Genomic DNA, 17,482 nt, shown 5'->3' on the forward strand with positions numbered 1-17,482 from the left:
CCAAATCCCCTCATGGACCCCCCCCCAAACCCCCCCTCACCGAGCTCCTCCTCGCTCAGCCCCTCCTCCAGCGTCTCCAGGGCCCTCCGGAAATACTCGGCGGTGTCGGGATCGAGGCGAGGCCCCGACTGTCGCCACTGTCGCGACATGCCCGGCCCGGGGGGGGACCCCGTGTGCGCCGCCATGTTGGACGGGGGGGGGGGAAAGGGCGGGAACGGCGCCAAATCTCGGGAAACCTCGCGAGCTTTCGTTGGCCGCGCCCCACATCTGTCAATCACATATAGCCCCGCCCCGGCCACGCCCACGAACGGTCAACCATCAGCTCCATGTGCTGTCAGTCACTCGGTGCCACGCCTATTTCTGCATTTCTGCTGCCAATCATCCATTGCCCCGCCTCTTCTGCTGTTCACTTAGTCCTCTGCCTGCCTGTCAATCAATCAATCAATCATTCGCCAATTTCCCTGTTAATCACCTATGGCCCCGCCCTTTCCACCCCACCCTCAATCCAATCAAACAACTAATATTTGCCTAATCAATCGCTCATTGTCACGCCCCTTTCCCATTGAACAGAACACCCACAGCTCCATCAGTCATCCATTGCCATGCCACTTAATCAATCAATCAATCGATTTAATGCAATTATTAATCCATTAGTCTTTGCCTAATCAATCACTCTTGGCCGCGCGTTTTTCTGATCGATCACCCTGTCCCCTAACGCACCACCTGTCAATCACAGATCGCCCCGCCTCTTCCCGCCACCCGCCAATCACCCCCAAGCCCCGCCCCTCTCCCATCACCCCGCGCGCCCCGTCCCTCCCCCTCTCCCTTCCCCCGCTCTCTCTGTGCCCCCTCCCCGCCGTTCCCCCCTCCCCGCTCTCCCCTCTCCGCCCGTTCCGCCCCTCACCGTTCCCCTCTCCCCCCTCCACGCTGTATTATTGTGTTTTTTTTCCCGTTTTCGCCCGTTTTTTTTTCCCCCATTTCTCCCCCACACCATGTCCGAGTCCCTGGGCTGGTGCGTGGAGGCCGTGCGGGCCGCGGCCGAGCCGTCGCTGTCGCGGGCGCTGCTGGCGCTGCGCGTCCGGCACACGCGGCGGGCCGGGGGCCCCGCGCGGTTCCGGGAGCGAGGGGGGCTCGGGCCGCTGCTGGAGCTCGTGGGGCCCGAGCGGCCCCGGAGGGTGCTGGAGCTGGCGCTGAGCGTGCTCGGGAACTGCTGCACCGAGCCCGGCTGCCGGCGGCAGGCCAGGAGCCTCGGAGGGGTGCCGCGGCTGGGTGAGTGAGGAGGAACAGGGGCTGGCTGTGAGGGGAAAAGTGTCAGGTGTGAGGGGAAAAGTGTGAGATGTGAGGTGAAAAGTGTCAGGTGTGAGGGGAAAAGTGCCATTTGTGAGGAGAAAAGTGCCATTTGTGAGGGAAAAGTGTCGGGTGTGAGGGGAAAAGTGTCGTGTGTGAGGGGAAAAGTGTGAGATGTAAGGTGAAAAGTGTCGGGTGTGAGGGGAAAAGTGTCAGGTGTGAGGGGAAAAGTGTGAGATGTGAGGTGAAAAGTGTCAGGTGTGAGGGGAAAAGTGCCATTTGTGAGGAGAAAAGTGCCATTTGTGAGGGAAAAGTGTCGGGTGTGAGGGGAAAAGTGTCGGGTGTGAGGGAAAAAGTGTGAGATGTAAGGTGAAAAGTGTCAGGTGTGAGGGGAAAAGTGCCATTTGTGAGGAGAAAAGTGCCATTTGTGAGGGAAAAGTGTCATTTGTGAGGGGAAAAGTGTCATGTGTGAGGGGAAAAGTGTCATTTCTGAGGGGAAAAGTGTCAGGTGTGAGGGGAAAAGTGTCATTTGTGAGGGGAAAAGTGCCATTTGTGAGGGGAAAAGTGTCAGGTGTGAGGGGGAAAGTGTGAGGTATGAGGGGAAAAGTGTCAGGTGTGAGGAGAAAAGTGTCGGGTGTGAGGGGAAAAGTGTCGGGTGTGAGAGGAAAAGTGTCATTTGTGAGGTGAAAAGTGTCGGGTGTGAGAGGAAAGTGTCATTTGTGAGGGGAAAAGTGTCGGGTGTGAGGGGAAAAGTGTGAGATGTGAGGGGAAAAGTGTCAGGTGTGAGGGAAAAGTGCCATTTGTGAGGGAAAAGTGTCAGATGTGAGGAAAAAGTGTCATTTGTGAGGGAAAAGTGTCAGATGTGAGGAAAAAGTGTCATTTGTGAGGGAAAAGTGTCATTTCTGAGGGGAAATGTGTCATTTGTGAGGGGAAAAGTGTCATTTGTGAGGGAAAAAGATCCGGGAATGGGGGGAAAAGTGTCTGGAGTGAGAGGAAAAGTGTCAGGTGTTAGGGGAAAACTGTGAGATGTGAGGGGAAAGTGTCATTTGTGAGGGGGAAAGTGCCATTTGTGAGGGAAAAGTGTCATTTGTGAGAGGAAAAGTGCCATTTGTGAGGGAAAAGTGTCATTTGTGAGAGGAAAAGTGTCATTTGTGAGGGGAAAAGTGCCATTTGTGAGGAGAAAAGTGTCATTTGTGAGGGGAAAAGTGTCGGGTGTGAGGGGAAAAGTGCCATTTGTGAGGAGAAAAGTGTCATTTGTGAGGGGAAAAGTGTCATTTGTGAGGGGAAAAGTGTCGGGTGTGAGGGGAAAAGGGTCAGATGTGAGGCAAAAAGATCCGGGAATGGGGGGAAAAGTGTCTGGAGTGAGAGGAAAAGTGTCAGGTGTGAGGGGAAAACTGTGAGATGTGAGGGGAAAGTGTCATTTGTGAGGGGAAAAGTGTCGGGTGTGAGGGGAAAAGGGTCAGATGTGAGGCAAAAAGATCCGGGAATGGGGGGAAAAGTGTCTGGAGTGAGAGGAAAAGTGTCAGGTGTGAGGGGAAAAGTGCCATTTGTGAGGGAAAAGTGTCATTTGTGAGGGGAAAAGTGTCATTTGTGAGGGGAAAAGTGTCATTTGTGAGGGAAAAGTGTCATTTGTGAGAGGAAAAGTGCCATTTGTGAGGGAAAAGTGTCATTTGTGAGGGGAAAAGTGTCATTTGTGAGGGGAAAAGTGTCATTTGTGAGGGAAAAGTGTCATTTGTGAGGGGAAAAGTGCCATTTGTGAGAGAAAAGTGTCATTTGTGAGGGGAAAAGAGCTGGGAATGAGGGGAAAAGTGTCAGGAGTCCACAGTGTCCATCCCTGTCCTTTGACCCCTGTCCGCAGTGTCCGTGCTGGCGCTGACCTTTGACCCCTGTCCGCAGTGTCCATCCCTGTCCTTTGACCCCTGTCCGCAGTGTCCGTGCTGGCGCTGACCTTTGACCCCTGTCCGCAGTGTCCATCCCTGACCTTTGACCCCTGTCCGCAGTGTCCGTGCTGGCGCTGACCTTTGACCCCTGTCCGCAGTGTCCATCCCTGTCCTTTGACCCCTGTCCGCAGTGTCCGTGCTGGCGCTGACCTTTGACCCCTGTCCGCAGTGTCCATCCCTGACCTTTGACCCCTGTCCGCAGTGTCCATCCCTGACCTTTGACCCCTGTCCGCAGTGTCCGTGCTGGCGCTGCCCGCTGCCCCCGAGAGCGTCCGGAACCGCGCCGCTCGCACTTTGGCCAACCTGGCCCTGGAGCCGGACGGAGCCCGCGACGTGCTGGAGGCCGGTGAGGGACCGGCGATTTGGGGGGGATTTGGGGAATTCGGGGGAAAATTCGGGGATTTTTGAGGGATTCCGGGGAATTTTTGGGGATTTTCTGGGGATTGTTGGGGATTTTTTGGGGATTTTTTTGGGAGATTTGGGGGGAGTTTGGAGAAATTTGCGGGAATTTTTAGGGATTTTGAGGGCATTTTTTTGGAGAATTTGGGAATTTTTGAGGGTTTTTAGGGAATTTTGGGGGAATCTTGGGAGAAATTCAGGGATTTTGGGGGGTATTCAGGGAATTTTGGGGAAATTCAGGGAATTTTGGGGGAAAATTCAGGGATTTTGGGGGAAGTGTTAGGGAGTATTGGGGAAATTTGGGGAAAATTCGGGGATTTGGGAGAAATTTGGGTGGGATTTGAAGGAATTTGGGGGAAATGGGGGGAATTTGGGGAAAATTTGGGGGCGATTTGAGGGAAATTTGGGGGGGATTTGGGAGGAAATTTGGGGGAAACTTGGAGGAATTTGGGGGTGACACGAGGGAAATTTTGGGGCGATTTGAGGGAAATTTGGGGGCAATTTGGGAGGAATTTGGAGGAATTTGGGGGCAACTCGAGGGAAATTCAGGGCAATTTGAGGGAAATTTGGGAGGAAATTTGGAGGAAATTTGGGGGAAATTTGGAGGAATTTGGGGGCAACTCGAGGGAAATTTGGGGGCAATTTGGGAGGAAACTTGGAGGAATTTTGGGGCAATTTGAGGTAAATTTGGGGCGATTTGAGGGAATTCTGGGGTGATTCGAGGGAATTTTGGGGCGATTTGAGGAAAATTTGGGGCGATTTGAGGGAATTTTGGGGCGATTTGGGAGGAATTTTGGGGGAAATTTGGAGGAATTTGGGGAAAATTTGGAGAAATTTGGGGGAAATTTGGAGGAATTTTGGGAGAAACTTGGGGGTAACTCGAGGGAAATTTGGGGGCGATTTGAGGGATATTTGGGGGCAATTTGGGAGGAATTTTGGAGGAAATTTGGAGAAATTTGGGGGTGATATGAGGGAAATTTGGGGCGATTTGGGAGGAATTTTGGGGGAAATTTGGAGGAATTTGGGGGCAACTCGAGGGAACTTTGGGGGCGATTTGGGTAGGATTTTGAGGAAATTTGGGGCGATTTGAGGGAAATTTGGGGGTGATTTGGGAGGAAACTTGGAGGAAATTTGGGGGAAACTTGGAGGAATTTGGGAGTGACACGAGGGAAATTCGGGGCGATTTGAGGGAATTTTGGGGACGATTTGAGGGAAATTTGGGGCGATTTGAGGGAATTTTGGGGCGATTTGAGGGAATTTTGGGGCGATGTGAGGGAATTTTGGGGCAATTTGAGGGAAATTTGGGGCGATTTGAGGGAAATTTGGGGCGATTTGAGGGAAATTTGGGGGTGATTTGGGAGGAAACTTGGAGGAATTTTGGGGCGATTTGAGGGAATTCTGGGGCGATGTGAGGGAATTCTGGGGCGATGTGAGGGAATTTTGGGGCGATTTGAGGGAATTTTGGGGCGATTTGAGGGAAATTTGGGGGTGATTTCGGAGGAAACTTGGAGGAATTTTGGGGCGATTTGAGGGAAATTTGGGGCGATTTGAGGGAATTTTGGGACGGTTTGAGGGAATTTTGGGGCGATTTGAGGGAATTTTGGGGCGATTTGAGGGAATTTTGGGGCGATTTGAGCCCACCCTGTGCCCAAACCACCCCGCATTAACCCCTCAGGTGCCGCGCCCCTGCTGATCTCGCTGACCTCCACCTGCGGCACCCCCGGCTGCCTGGCCAGCGCCGCCCGCGCCCTCCGCATCCTGGGCACCCCCCAAAACCCCCCGAACCGCCCCAAAACCGCCCCCCGGGACCCCCCGCTGCCCGCCCCCTGCCGCGTCCGAGCGGCCGCGGCGCTGGCCGGACGCTTGACCGCGCTGGCCCCCTCGGACCCGTCGTGTCCGGCGCTGGCGCGAGCGCTGCGGGGGCTGCTGGCCGCCCCGTGTCCGGCGGCCGTGGCCGAAGCGGTGACCCCGGCGCTGGCCGCTCTGGCCGCTCTGGCCGCTCGGCCGGCGCTGGACGCCCGCGGCTCGGCGCTGGCCGTGCTGGCGGCGGTCAGCGGCCGGGGCTGGCTGCGGCCGGCGCTGGGAGCGGCCGGAGCCGTGGAGGCCGCGGTGGCCGCGGTCAGGAGGGGGCTGCGGGGGGAGGGGCTTAAATTGGGTGGGGGTCCCGACTTTGGGGGTGAGCCTGAATTTGGGGGCGAGGGTCCTGAATTTGGGGGTGAGGGTCCTGAATTTGGGGCTGATCCTGAATTGGGTGGGGGTCCCGACTTTGGGGGTGAGCCTGAATTTGGGGGTGAGGGTCCTGAATTTGGGGCTGATCCTGAATTGGGTGGGGGTCCCAAATTTGGGGGTGATCCTGAATTTGGGGGTGAGGGTCCTGAATTTGGGGGTGATCCTGAATTGGGTGAGGGTTCTAAATTTGGGGGTGGTCCTGAATTTGGGGGTGATCCTGAATTTGGGGGTGAGGGTCCTCAATTTGGGAGTGATCCTAAATTGGGTGGGGGTTCTAAATTTGGGGGTGAGGGTCCTAAATTGGGTGGGGGTGCCAAATCTGAGGGTGGTCCCAAATTGGGTGGGGGTCCCAAATTGGGTGAGGGGTCTCAAATTAAGGGTGGGGGTCCCCAAGTCAATTGTGGGGGTCCCAAATTGGGTGGGGGTCGCCCCCAACTCCCGCAGTTTGGTCCCCAAATGAACGGGGGTCCCCATTTGAATGGGGGGCCCAAATTTGGGTCTGGGGGTTCCCAGTTTGAGTCTGGGGGTCCCAAATTAGGTGAGAATCCCAAATTTAAGGGTGGGGATCCCAAATCTGAGCCCAAGCATCCCAAATTTGGGTCTGGGGGTTCCCAGTTCTCCTCTCGGGCTGGGTCCAAGGGTCCCCAATTGGGTGAGGGTCCCCAGTCAGGTGCCAATCCCAAATTTGGGTCTGGGGGTCCCAAATCTGGGTCCAGGAGTCCCGAATTCGGGTCTGGGGGTTCTGAATTAGGTCCCAACCCCAAATTTGGGGGTCCCAACCCTAAATTCAGCTCCAGGGGTGCCCAATTTGAGTCTGGGGGTCCCAAATTAGGTGAAAATGCCAAATTTGAGTCTGGGGGTCCCCAACTTAAATCTCGGGGTCCCAAAATCCCATCCAAGACCCCCAAAATCGCCTCTGGGGCTCCCCGAATTGAGTCTGGGGGTGCCCAATTTCAGCCCGGGGGTGCCCGAATTGAGTCTGGGGGTGCCCAATTTCAGTCCAAGGGTGCCCGAATTGAGTCTGGGGGTCCCAAAACCCCCTCCAAGCCCCCCAAATCCGAGTCTGGGCCTCCCCGAATTGGGTCTGGGGGTGCCCAGTTTCAGCCCGGGGGTGCCCGAATTGAGTCTGGGGGTCCCAAAACCCCCTCCAAGCCCCCCAAATCCGAGTCTGGGACTCCCCGAATTGGGTCTGGGGGTGCCAAATCCCCCTCCGGGACCCCACAGCTTCCCGGGGGTGCCCGAATTGAGTCTGGGGGTGCCCAGTTTCAGCCCGGGACTCCCCGAATTGAGTCTGGTGGTGCCCAATTTCAGTCGGGGGCTCCCAAAATCCCCTCCAAGCCCCCCAAATCCGAGTCTGGGCCTCCCCGAATTGAGTCTGGGGGTGCCCAATTTCAGTCGGGGGCTCCCAAAACCCCCTCCAAGCCCCCCAAATCCGAGTCTGGGACTCCCAGAATTGGGTCTGGGGGTGCCCAATTTCAGTCGGGGGCTCCCAAAATCCCCTCCCAGACCCCCAAATCCGAGTCTGGGTGTGCCCAATTTGAGTCGGGGGGTCCCAAATCCCCCTCCGGGACCCCGCAGCTCCCCGGGGGTGCCCGAATTGAGTCTGGGGGTGCCCAATTTCAGCCGGAGGGTGCCCAATTTGAGTCTGGGGGTCCCGAAACCCCTTCCGGGACCCCCCAGTTCTCCTCCGGGGGTGCCCGAATTGAGTCTGGGGGTGCCCAATTTCAGTCGGGGGCTCCCAAAACTCCCTCCAAACCCCCCAAATCCGAGTCTGGGACTCCCCGAATTGAGTCTGGGGGTGCCCTGTTTCAGCCCGGGGTTGCCCGAATTGAGTCTGGGGGTGCCCAGTTTCAGCCCGGGACTCCCCGAATTGGGTCTGGGGGTGCCAAATCCCCCTCCGGGACCCCGCAGCTCCCCGGGGGTGCCCGAATTGAGTCTGGGGGTGCCCAATTTGAGTCGGGGGTCCGCGCGCTGTGCCTGCTGTGCCGCGAGGCCGTGAACCGGGCGCGGGTGCGGCGCTCGGGCGGGCTGGGCGCGCTGCTGGCCGTGCTGCGGGAGCCGCGGGCGCGGCGCTGGCACCGCCCGGTGCTGCTCGCCCTGGCCGCCTTCGCCTGGGACCCGCCGGCCCTGCGAGCCCTGGACGGCGCCGGGCTGGTCCCGCTGCTCGCCCGGGGGCTACCGAGAGCCCCCCGGGCCGGCCGGGACGAGCAGCACCAGGAGGAGGAGGAGGAGGAGGAGGAGGAGAGGGAGGAAGAGGAGGCGGCCTCGGCGGATCTGCCTCGGGATTTGGGGCTGGGGACGCCCGGGGAGGCGGCGGCGGGGAGCTGGAGGGGGCTGAGGTGAGTGGGGAGGGGGATTTGGGGGGTTTGATGGGGATTTAGGATATTGGGGAGGGGGATTTGAGGGGATTTGGGGTATTGGGGAGGGGGATTTGGGGGGTTTGGATATTGGGGAGGGGGATTTGCGGGGGTTTGGTGGGAGTTGGATATTGGGGAGGGGGATTTGAGGGGATTTGAGGTATTGGGGAGGGGGATTTGGGGGGGGTTTGGATATTGGGGAGGGGGATTTGAGGGGATTTGGGGTATTGGGGAGTGGGATCTGGGGGGGTTTGGATATTGGGGAGGGGGATTTGCGGGGGTTTGGTGGGGATTTGGGATATTGGGGAGGGGGATTCGGGTGTCATTTGGGGCTGGGGGCGCCCGGGGAGGCGGCGGCGGGGAGCTGGAGGGGGCTGAGGTGAGTGGGGAGGGGGATTTGGGGGGGGTTTGAGGGGATTTTGGGGGTTTGGGATATTGGGGAGGGGGATTTGGGGGGTGTTTGGGATATTGAGAGGGGGTTTGGGGGGTTTCAGGGGATTTTGGGGGTTTGGGATATTGGGGAGGGGGATTTGGGGGTGTTTTGGGGATCCTGGACAAGATCTGGGGGGATTTGGGGTATTGGGGAGGGGGATTTGAGGGGTTTGGGATATTGGGGAGGGGGATTTGGGGGTGTTTTGGGGATCCTGGACAAGATTTGGGGGGATTTGGGGTATTGGGGAGGGGGATTTGGGTGTCATTTGGGGCTGGGGGCGCCCGGGGAGACGGCAACGGGGAGCTGGAGGGGGCTGAGGTGAGTGGGGAGGGGGATTTGGGGGGTTTGAGGGGATTTTGGGAGTTTGAGATATTGGGGAGGGGGATTTGGGGGGGGGTTTGAGGGGATTTTGGGGGTTTGGGATATTGGGGAGGGGGATTTGGGGGGTGTTTGGGATATTGAGAGGGGGATTTGGGGTATTGGAAAGGGGGTTTGGGGGGTTTCAGGGGATTTTGGGGGTTTGGGATATTGGGGAGGGGGATTTGGGGGTGTTTTGGGGATCCTGGACAAGATTTGGGGGGATTTGGGGTATTGGGGAGGGGGATTCGGGTGTCATTTGGGGCTGGGGGCGCCCGGGGAGGCGGCGGCTGGGAGCTGGAGGGGGCTGAGGTGAGTGGGGAGGGGGATTTGGGGTATTGGGGAGGGGGGTTTGGGGTTGTTTTGGGGATCCTGGACAAGATTTGGGTGGATTTTGTGGGATTGGGGGATTGGGGAGGGGGATTTGGGGGGTTTGAGATATTGGGGCGGGGGATTTGGGGGGGGTTGAGGGGTTTGGGATATTGGGGAGGGAGATTTGGGGGGGATTTGAGGGGGTTTGGGGGTGTTTGAGGGGATTTGGGATATTGGGGAGGATTTGGGGGGTCCTGGGGGGAGGGTTGGGATATTGGGGAGGGGTCCTGGAGGGGATCTGGGGGATTTTGGGGTTATTGAAAGGGATTTTTGGGGTCATTTTTGGGTTGTTTAAGGGGATTTTTGGGATTATTTAAAGGAATTCTTTGGGATTTTTTTGGGTTATCTGAGGGGATTTCTGGGGTAATTTTGGGGTCATTTAAAGGGATTTTTTTGGGTTATTTGAGGGGATTTTTGGGGTCATTTAAACAGCTTTTTTTGGGTTATTTAAGGGGATTTTGGGGGTAATTTTGGGGTCATTTTGGGGTCATTTAAAGGGATTTTTTGGGGTTATTTAAGGGGATATTTGGGGTAATTTTGGGGTCATTTTTTGGGATTTTTTTGGGTTATTTAAGGGGATTTTTGGGGTCATTTTGGAGTCATTTGAAGGGATTTTTGGGGTTAATTAATTGCATTTTTGGGGTTTTTTATTGCTCACTGAACCGCGTTTTTCGGGCGCTCTCTGACCCCTCTCCCCTCCCCCTCCCCAGGTCCTGGCTCTCCACCACCTCCCCCACCACCCCTCCCCCCTCCCCTCCCCCACCCTCCCCTTCCCCTCCCCCGCCAAAAAAAAAACCCCGCCCGCCCCTCCCCCCCCACCCTGGAGACCCTCGCCCTCCCCAAAATCCCCCCGACCCTTTTGGGGGACCCCAAACTCCCCGAGACCCCCGCCCTGCTCCTGCTGGAGCGCCTGGCCGAGCCCCCCTCCCCCTCCCCCTCCCTCCCCTCCCCCACCCTGGTCTCGGCCATTTTGGGGTACCTGGCGGGGGTCCCCCGCCCCTCCCCCCGCGCCCCCCGCCTGCTGCAGCTTTTGGTGGAAAATCCCCAATTTTTGGGGCTCCTCCTCCGGGGTTTCGTCCCTTCCCTCATCCACTCCTGGCTCGTCTTGGGGGTCCCGCCCCACAAGTGGGCCAGGGAGGTGGGGGAGGGGAGGGACCCCCACCCCAAAAATCCCCACCCGGGACCCCCCCAGGAGAGGAGGGAGAGGCTCAGGGAGCTGGGTGAGTTTTTTTTGGGGGGAAAAAATGGGAATTTGGGGGGAAATTGGGGGATTTGGGGGGAAAAAAGGGAATTTGGGGGGGAAATTGGGGGATTTGGGGAGGGGGAAATGGGAATTTGGGGAGAAATTGGGGGATTTGGGGGGAAAAAAGGGAATTTGGGGGGAAAATTGGGGGATTTGGGGGGGGAAATGGGAACTTGGGGGGAAATTGGGGGATTTGGGGGGGAAATGGGAATTTGGGGAGAAATTGGGGGATTTGGGGGGAAAAAAGGGAATTTGGGGGGGAAATTGGGGGATTTGGGGAGGGGGAAATGGGAATTTGGGGAGAAATTGGGGGATTTGGGGGGAAAATGGGAATTTGGGGGGATTCTGGGGAAAATTGGGGGATTTAGGGGGAAAAACTGGGGATTTGGGGGGAAACTGGGGAGATTTAGGGGGGAAATTGGGGGATTTGGGGGGAAAAATGGGAATTTGGGGGATTCTGGGGGAAAATTGGGGAGATTTGGGGAAAATTGGGGGGATTTTGGCAGGAAATTTGGGAAAATTGGGGGGATTTGGGGGGAAAAATGGGAAATTGGGGGGATTTGGGGGGAAAATGGGAATTTGGGGGAGTTTTGGGGAAATTTAGGGAAAATTGGGGGGTTGGGAGGGAATTTGGGGGAAAATCAGGGGATTTGGGGGAAATGGGGGGTTTTGGGGGGAAAGTTGGGAAAAATTGGGGGATTTGGGGGAAAAAACGGGAATTTGGGAGAATTTGGGGGGAAATTGTGGGGTTTTTGGGGGGATTTGGGGGGAAATTGGAGGATTTTAGTGGGATTTGGGGAGATTTTGGGGGGTTTGGGAGAAAATTGGGGGGTTTTGGGGAAAATTTGGGGATTTTGGAGGGGTTGAAGGAGATTTTGGGAGGAATTTGGGGGGAAATTGGCAGATTTTTGGGTTTTTTTTGGGAAAATTTTGGGATTTAGGGGGGGAATTGGGGGATTTTGGGGGCATTTGGGGAAAATTGGGGAATTTGGGGGGAAATGGGGCAGTTTGGGGGTTTTCAGGCGGATTTGATGGAATTTTGGGGGGGATTTGGGTGAAAATCAGGCATTTCTGAGAAAATTCAATTTTTTGGGGCCGATTTTCCCAAATCCCAGCCAGAATTTTTAGGATTCTCCATTCCGGGGGGGGGGGTTTGGGGTACCCCAACCTCAATCCTGGGGGTCCCAGGTGAATTTCTGACCCCCCCCCCCCAAAATCTCCGCTCCCCCCAGGCGAGGCCCTGCTGCGGAGTTTGGGGGCGACGGCGGCGTCGCCGTTTGGGGTGGGGGTCCTGACCCACAGCCTGAGGTGTGGGAGCCCCCCCGCCCGCCTGGCCTGCGCCACCGCCCTGGCCCTGCTGGCCAGGTGAGACCCCTCCCCAAAATACCCCCCGAAACCCACCCAAAAATTCCCCAAGTTCCTCCCAAAAATCCCCCCAGAAACACCTCAAAATCCCTCCAAAATCCTCCCAAAAATCCCTCCAAAAACACCGAAATCCACCCCAAAAACCACCTAAAAACACCCCAAAATCCTCCCAAAAATCCCTCTAAAACCCCCCCAAATTAATCTAAAATCACCCCAACATACGTCCCTAAATACCCCAAAAATCCCCCAAAATCCTCCCAAAAATCCCTCTAAACCCCCCCCAATTAATCTAAAATCACCCCAAAATTACGTCCCTAAATACCCCAAAAATCCCCCAAAACCACCCCAAAATCCTCCCAAAAATCCCCCCCAAAACCACCAAAATCCACCCCAAAATCCCACCTAAAAACACCCCAAAATCCTCCCAAAAATCCCTCTAAAACCCCCCCAAATTATTCTAAAATCACCCCAAAATACGCCCCTAAATACCCAAAAATTCCCCCAAAACACCCTGGAATCCACCCAAAAATTCCCTCAAAATCCCCTCAAAATCGATCCAAAAATCCCCCCAAAACCACACCGAAATCCCCCCAAATCCTCCCAAAAATCCCCCCAAAACCACCCCGAAATCCCCCCCAAATCCTCCCAAAAATCCCCCCAAAACCACCCCGAAATCCTCCCAAAAATCCCTCCAAGATCCCCCCCAAATTAACCCAAAACCACCCCAAAATCCTCCCAAAAATCCCTCTGAAGTCCCCCCAAATTAACCTAAAATCACCCCAAAATACGTCCCTAAATACCCCAAAAATCCCCCCAAAACAGCCCAAAATCCACCCAAAATCCCCCAAATCCCTCCCAAAACTTCTCCCAAAATCCCCAAAAAATCCCCACAATCCCCCCAAAAATTCCTTGAAATTCCCCCAAAAATTCCCCCGGATCTCCCCTGGGACCCCCACATTCCCCTCCCCCACCCCCATATCGCGACATATCGTGACTCCGCCCCTCCCCCACCCCCAAAACCCGCCCAAAAATCCCCTCCCCCACCCCCATATCGCGACATATCGTGACCCCGCCCCTCCCCCAGGCCGGGCTCTGGGGTGGGGGAGGGGCTCTATCGCGATATATCGTGACCGTGCCCCTCCCCCAGGCCGGGCTCTGGGGTGGGGGAGGGGCTCTATCGCGATATATCGTGACCCCGCCCCTCCCCCAGGCCGGGCTCGCCGCTGTGGCCGCTGCTCTGGGGTGGGGGAGGGGCGCTGCCGCTGCTCCTCGGCGCCGCCGCCCGCGGGGGGGGAGGGGCCGCCCCTCCCCCCTTCGCTCTCTACGCCGCCGCTGCCATCGGGCAGGTGAGGGAGCACCTGGGACAGGTGAGCGACACACCTGGGGACAGGGGAGGGACACACCTGGGGACAGTGGGGATATTGGGGATACACCTGGGACAGGTGAGGGACACACCTGGGACACACCTGGGACATTGGGGATACACCTGGGACAGGGGAGGGACACACCTGGGACACACCTGGGACACACCTGGGACACACCTGGGACAGGTGAGGGACACACCTGGGACACACCTGGGACATTGGGGACACACCTGGGACACACCTGGACAGGTGAGGGACACACCTGGGACACACCTGGGACATTGGGGATATTGGGGATACACCTGGGACAGGTGAGGGACACACCTGGGACACACCTGGGACAGGGGAGGGACACACCTGGGACACACCTGGGACACACCTGGGGACACCTGGGACAGTGGGGACACACCTGGGACACAGCTGGGACAGTGGGGACACACCTGGGACACACCTGGGGACATTGGGGATATTGGGGACACAGCTGGGACACACCTGGGACAGTGGGGACACACCTGGGGACACCTGGGACACACCTGGGGGGATGGGCAGGTGAGGGAGCACCTGGGACAGGTGAGCGACACACCTGAGGACATTGGGGACACACCTGGGACACACCTGGGGACATTGGGGACACACCTGGGACACACCTGGTGCGTTGTGGACCCGCAGGTGAACGGCCACGGGGACAGCGGTGACACCGACGGGGACCTGGGGGACACCTGGGGACACCTGGACACACCTGGGGACATCCAGGACACACCTGGGGACATCCAGGACACCTTTGGGGACATCGAGAATGGAGCTGGGGACATCCAGGACACATCTGGACACACCTGGGACCACCTGGACACACCTGGGGACATCCAGGACACACCTGGGGACATCGAGAACACCTTTGGGGACATCAGAAATGGACCTGGGGACATCCAGGATGCACCTGGGGACACCTGGGACCACCTGGACACAGCTGGGGACACCTGGGACACACCTGGGGACATCGAGGACACCTTTGGGGACATCAGAAATGGACCGGGGGACACCTGGGACACACCCGGGGACACCTGGGACACACCTGGGGACATTGAGGACACCTCTGGGGACACCTCTGGGGCGCTCTCACCTGGCCCCAGGTGGCCCCAGATGGCCCCACCCCCCTGCAAACGTCCCCGAATGTCCCCAAACCCCCCAAAAATGTCCCCAAATCCCCCAAAAATGTCCCCAAACCCCCCCAATTCCTGTCCCCAAATGTCCCCACCCCCCTCCAAACGTCCCCGAATGTCCCCAAACCCCCCCGAAATGTCCCCAAACCCCCCCCAAATGTCCCCAAATCCTGTCCAGGTGTCCCCAAACCCCCCCAAAATGTCCCTGAACCCCCCCCAAATGTCCCCAAATCCCCTCCAAACGTCCCCAAGCCCCCCCCAAACGTCCCCAAATCCTCCCCAAATGTCCCCAAATCCCCCTCAGGTGTCCCCAAATCCTCCCCAAACGTCCCCAAATCCTCCCCAAACGTCCCCAAACCCCCTCCAAACGTCCCCAAATCCCCCCCAAACGTCCCCAAATCCCCCCCAAACGTCCCCAAGCCCCCCCCAAACGTCCCCAAGCCCCCCCCAGGTGTCCCCCGCGCCCCCCGGGTGTCCCCGGCTGTCGCCCTGCCCGTGTCCCTGTCCCTACTCGCGCTCCCCCCGGGACGTGTCCCTGGTCCCGGACGTGCCGCCGGGGCTCCCCGCGTCGCGCGCGGCGCTCGCCCGATCCTCGCCGGTGCTCGCCACGCTGCTGGGCGGGCCCTTCCTGGAGGGCCACCAGGCGCGGGTGACCATCCGCCGCTGTCCCCGCGCCGCGCTGCTGCTCCTGCTGCACTTCCTGCACGGCTGCCGCCCCCCGCGCTGTCCCCAAATGTCGCCTCCCCCTCCGGTGGCCACGGCGGGGGCGGCGCTGGCCCTGGCCCGCCGCTTCTTGGTGGCCACCTTCGAGGATTGGGTGGCCGGGGCCGTGCGGGGCGGCCCCGCGGAGCTGTGGGGCTTGGCGGAGCTCTGGGGCTGCGCCCCGCTGGCCACCAGGGTGGCGAGTGACGTGCTGGGCGCGGGGGTGGCCCCCGAGGTGGCCGCGGCCTTGCTGCAGGTGGCCCAGGTGGCCAAAGAGCCCTCGGTGCTGGCCCGGGCGCTGCTGGGCGTGCTGAGCCCCTCCCCCACCGCGCTGCGCCTGGGGGGAGGGGCGGTGTGGGACCCCCTGCTGGGGGGGGGAGGGGAGCCCTGGGGACACCCCGGGGACAGCGAGGAGGAGGAGGAGGGCGGTGACGTCACGGAGAGGGAGGGTGACGTCATGGAGGGGCAGGGGGAGGGCGCGGAGGGGGAGGGGTGGCGGTGAAAGCGATTTTGGGGAGGCCAAAAGTGACCCCGGGGACCCCAAAAATGACCCCGGGGACACCAAAAATTACCCCGGGGACCCCAAAAATGACCTTGGGGACACCAAAATGACCCCGGGGACCCCAAAAGTGACCTTGGGGACACCAAAAGTGACCCCGGGGACCTCAAAAGTTACCCCGGGGACCCCAAAAATGACCCCGGGGACACGAAAATGAGCTTGGGGACACCAAAAGGAGCTTGGGGACCCCAAAAATGAGCTTGGGGACAATTTTGGGGACCCTAAAAGAACCCTGGGGACCCCAAAAGTGACCCCGGGGACACCAAAAATGACCTTGGGGACACCAAAATAACCCCGGGGACCCCAAAAATGACCTTGGGGACACCAAAAGTGACCTTGGGGACACCAAAATGACCCCGGGGACACCAAAATGACCTTGAGGATACCAAAAATAAGCTTGGGGACAATTTTTGGGGACCCTGAAAGAACCCTGGGGACCCCAAAAGTGACCTTGGGGACCCCAAAAGTGACCCCGGGAACACCAAAAGGAGCTTGGGGACAATTTTGGGACCTTGGGGACACTTTTGGGGTCACCTAGGAGGATTTGGGGACCCCAAAAAGGACCATGCAAACCCCAAAAAGGACCTTGGGGACACCTAAAGGACATTGGGGACAATTTTGGGACCTTGGGGACCCCAAAAATGATCTTGAAGACCCCAAAAAGAAGCCTGGGGACCCCCAAAATGACCTTGGGGACACCTGGGAGGATTTGCGGATCCTAAAAAGGAGCTTGGGGACCCCAAAAAGGACCCTGGGGACAATTTTGGGACCTTGGGGACACTTTTGGGGTCACCTGGGAGGATTTGGGGACCCCAAAAATGACCTTGAAGACCCCAAGAAGGATCTTGGGGACACCAAAAAGAACCTTGGGGACAATTTTGGGGACCCCAAAATGACCCTGGGGGCACAAAAAATTACTTTGGGGACAATTTTGGGACCTTGGGGACACCCCAGGTGACGATGACGTCATGGGGCATCCCCCCCTTCAGGATTTGGGGACCTCGCTGGAATTTTCGGGACCTTCTGGAATTTTGGGGGGGAATTTTTGGGGCGATTTCGGGCGGTTTTGGAGCGAATAAAAAAGGGTGAAAGCGCCGGGCGTGGCTGAGTCCCAAAATAACAAAAAACAAAACAAAAACAAAATCCCAAAATCCTGACCCCGAATTGCCAAAAAACCCTCAAATCCCCAAAAATTCCCTACTCCAAATTCCCAAAAAAACCCAAAATCCCAAAATAAAAACCCAAATGAAAAAAACGCCACAAATCCCAACCTCAAATCCCCCCACAAAAAAAGCCAAAAAAAAAAAAAAAAAAATCCAAACTCGCAAAACCCCTCAAATCCCAACCCAAAATTCCCAAAAAACCCGACCCAAAATTCCCCAAAAACCCCAAAATTCCTGAAAAAAAACCAAATCCCGAGCCCAGATTCCAAAAAAAAAAAAAAAAATTCCCCTTAAATTCCCCCAATTCCCATCAAAATTCCCACCAAAAAAATCTCCAAATTCCCCCCAAACTTCCTCACATTCCCCTCAAAAAAAAAAACCCAAATTCCCCCTAAAAATTCCCCAAATTTTGAGGCGGGGCAGTGACGTCACGGGAGGAGTCAGTGACGTCACGGAGCCGCTTCTCCTCCTCCCTCAGAACCCACCGAGACCTCCCGGCCCCGCCGCCGCCATCTTGCTTCTCCCTCACGTCTTCCCGCCCTTCTCTCCTCC

The 17,482-nt window shown here is 57.6% G+C and overlaps 1 protein-coding gene across 1 annotated transcript; it reads left to right on the forward strand.

The window, feature by feature from the left end:
• The first annotated feature begins 846 nt into the window (after positions 1 to 846).
• ARMC5 (armadillo repeat containing 5) lies at positions 847 to 16,862 on the forward strand. Its single transcript, XM_053933248.1, is given in 8 exon segments — positions 847 to 1,269; positions 3,463 to 3,573; positions 5,302 to 8,194; positions 10,085 to 10,437; positions 10,439 to 10,594; positions 11,850 to 11,982; positions 13,193 to 13,349; positions 14,016 to 16,862. Coding segments are annotated over 8 exon segments (5,775 nt in total). The 5' UTR covers positions 847 to 992; the 3' UTR covers positions 15,711 to 16,862.
• Positions 16,863 to 17,482: the final 620 nt, after the last annotated feature.

Source organism: Vidua chalybeata, assembly GCF_026979565.1.
Source record: "Vidua chalybeata isolate OUT-0048 chromosome 37 unlocalized genomic scaffold, bVidCha1 merged haplotype SUPER_37_unloc_4, whole genome shotgun sequence".
In the NCBI taxonomy this organism is placed as follows: Eukaryota; Metazoa; Chordata; class Aves; order Passeriformes; family Viduidae; genus Vidua; species Vidua chalybeata.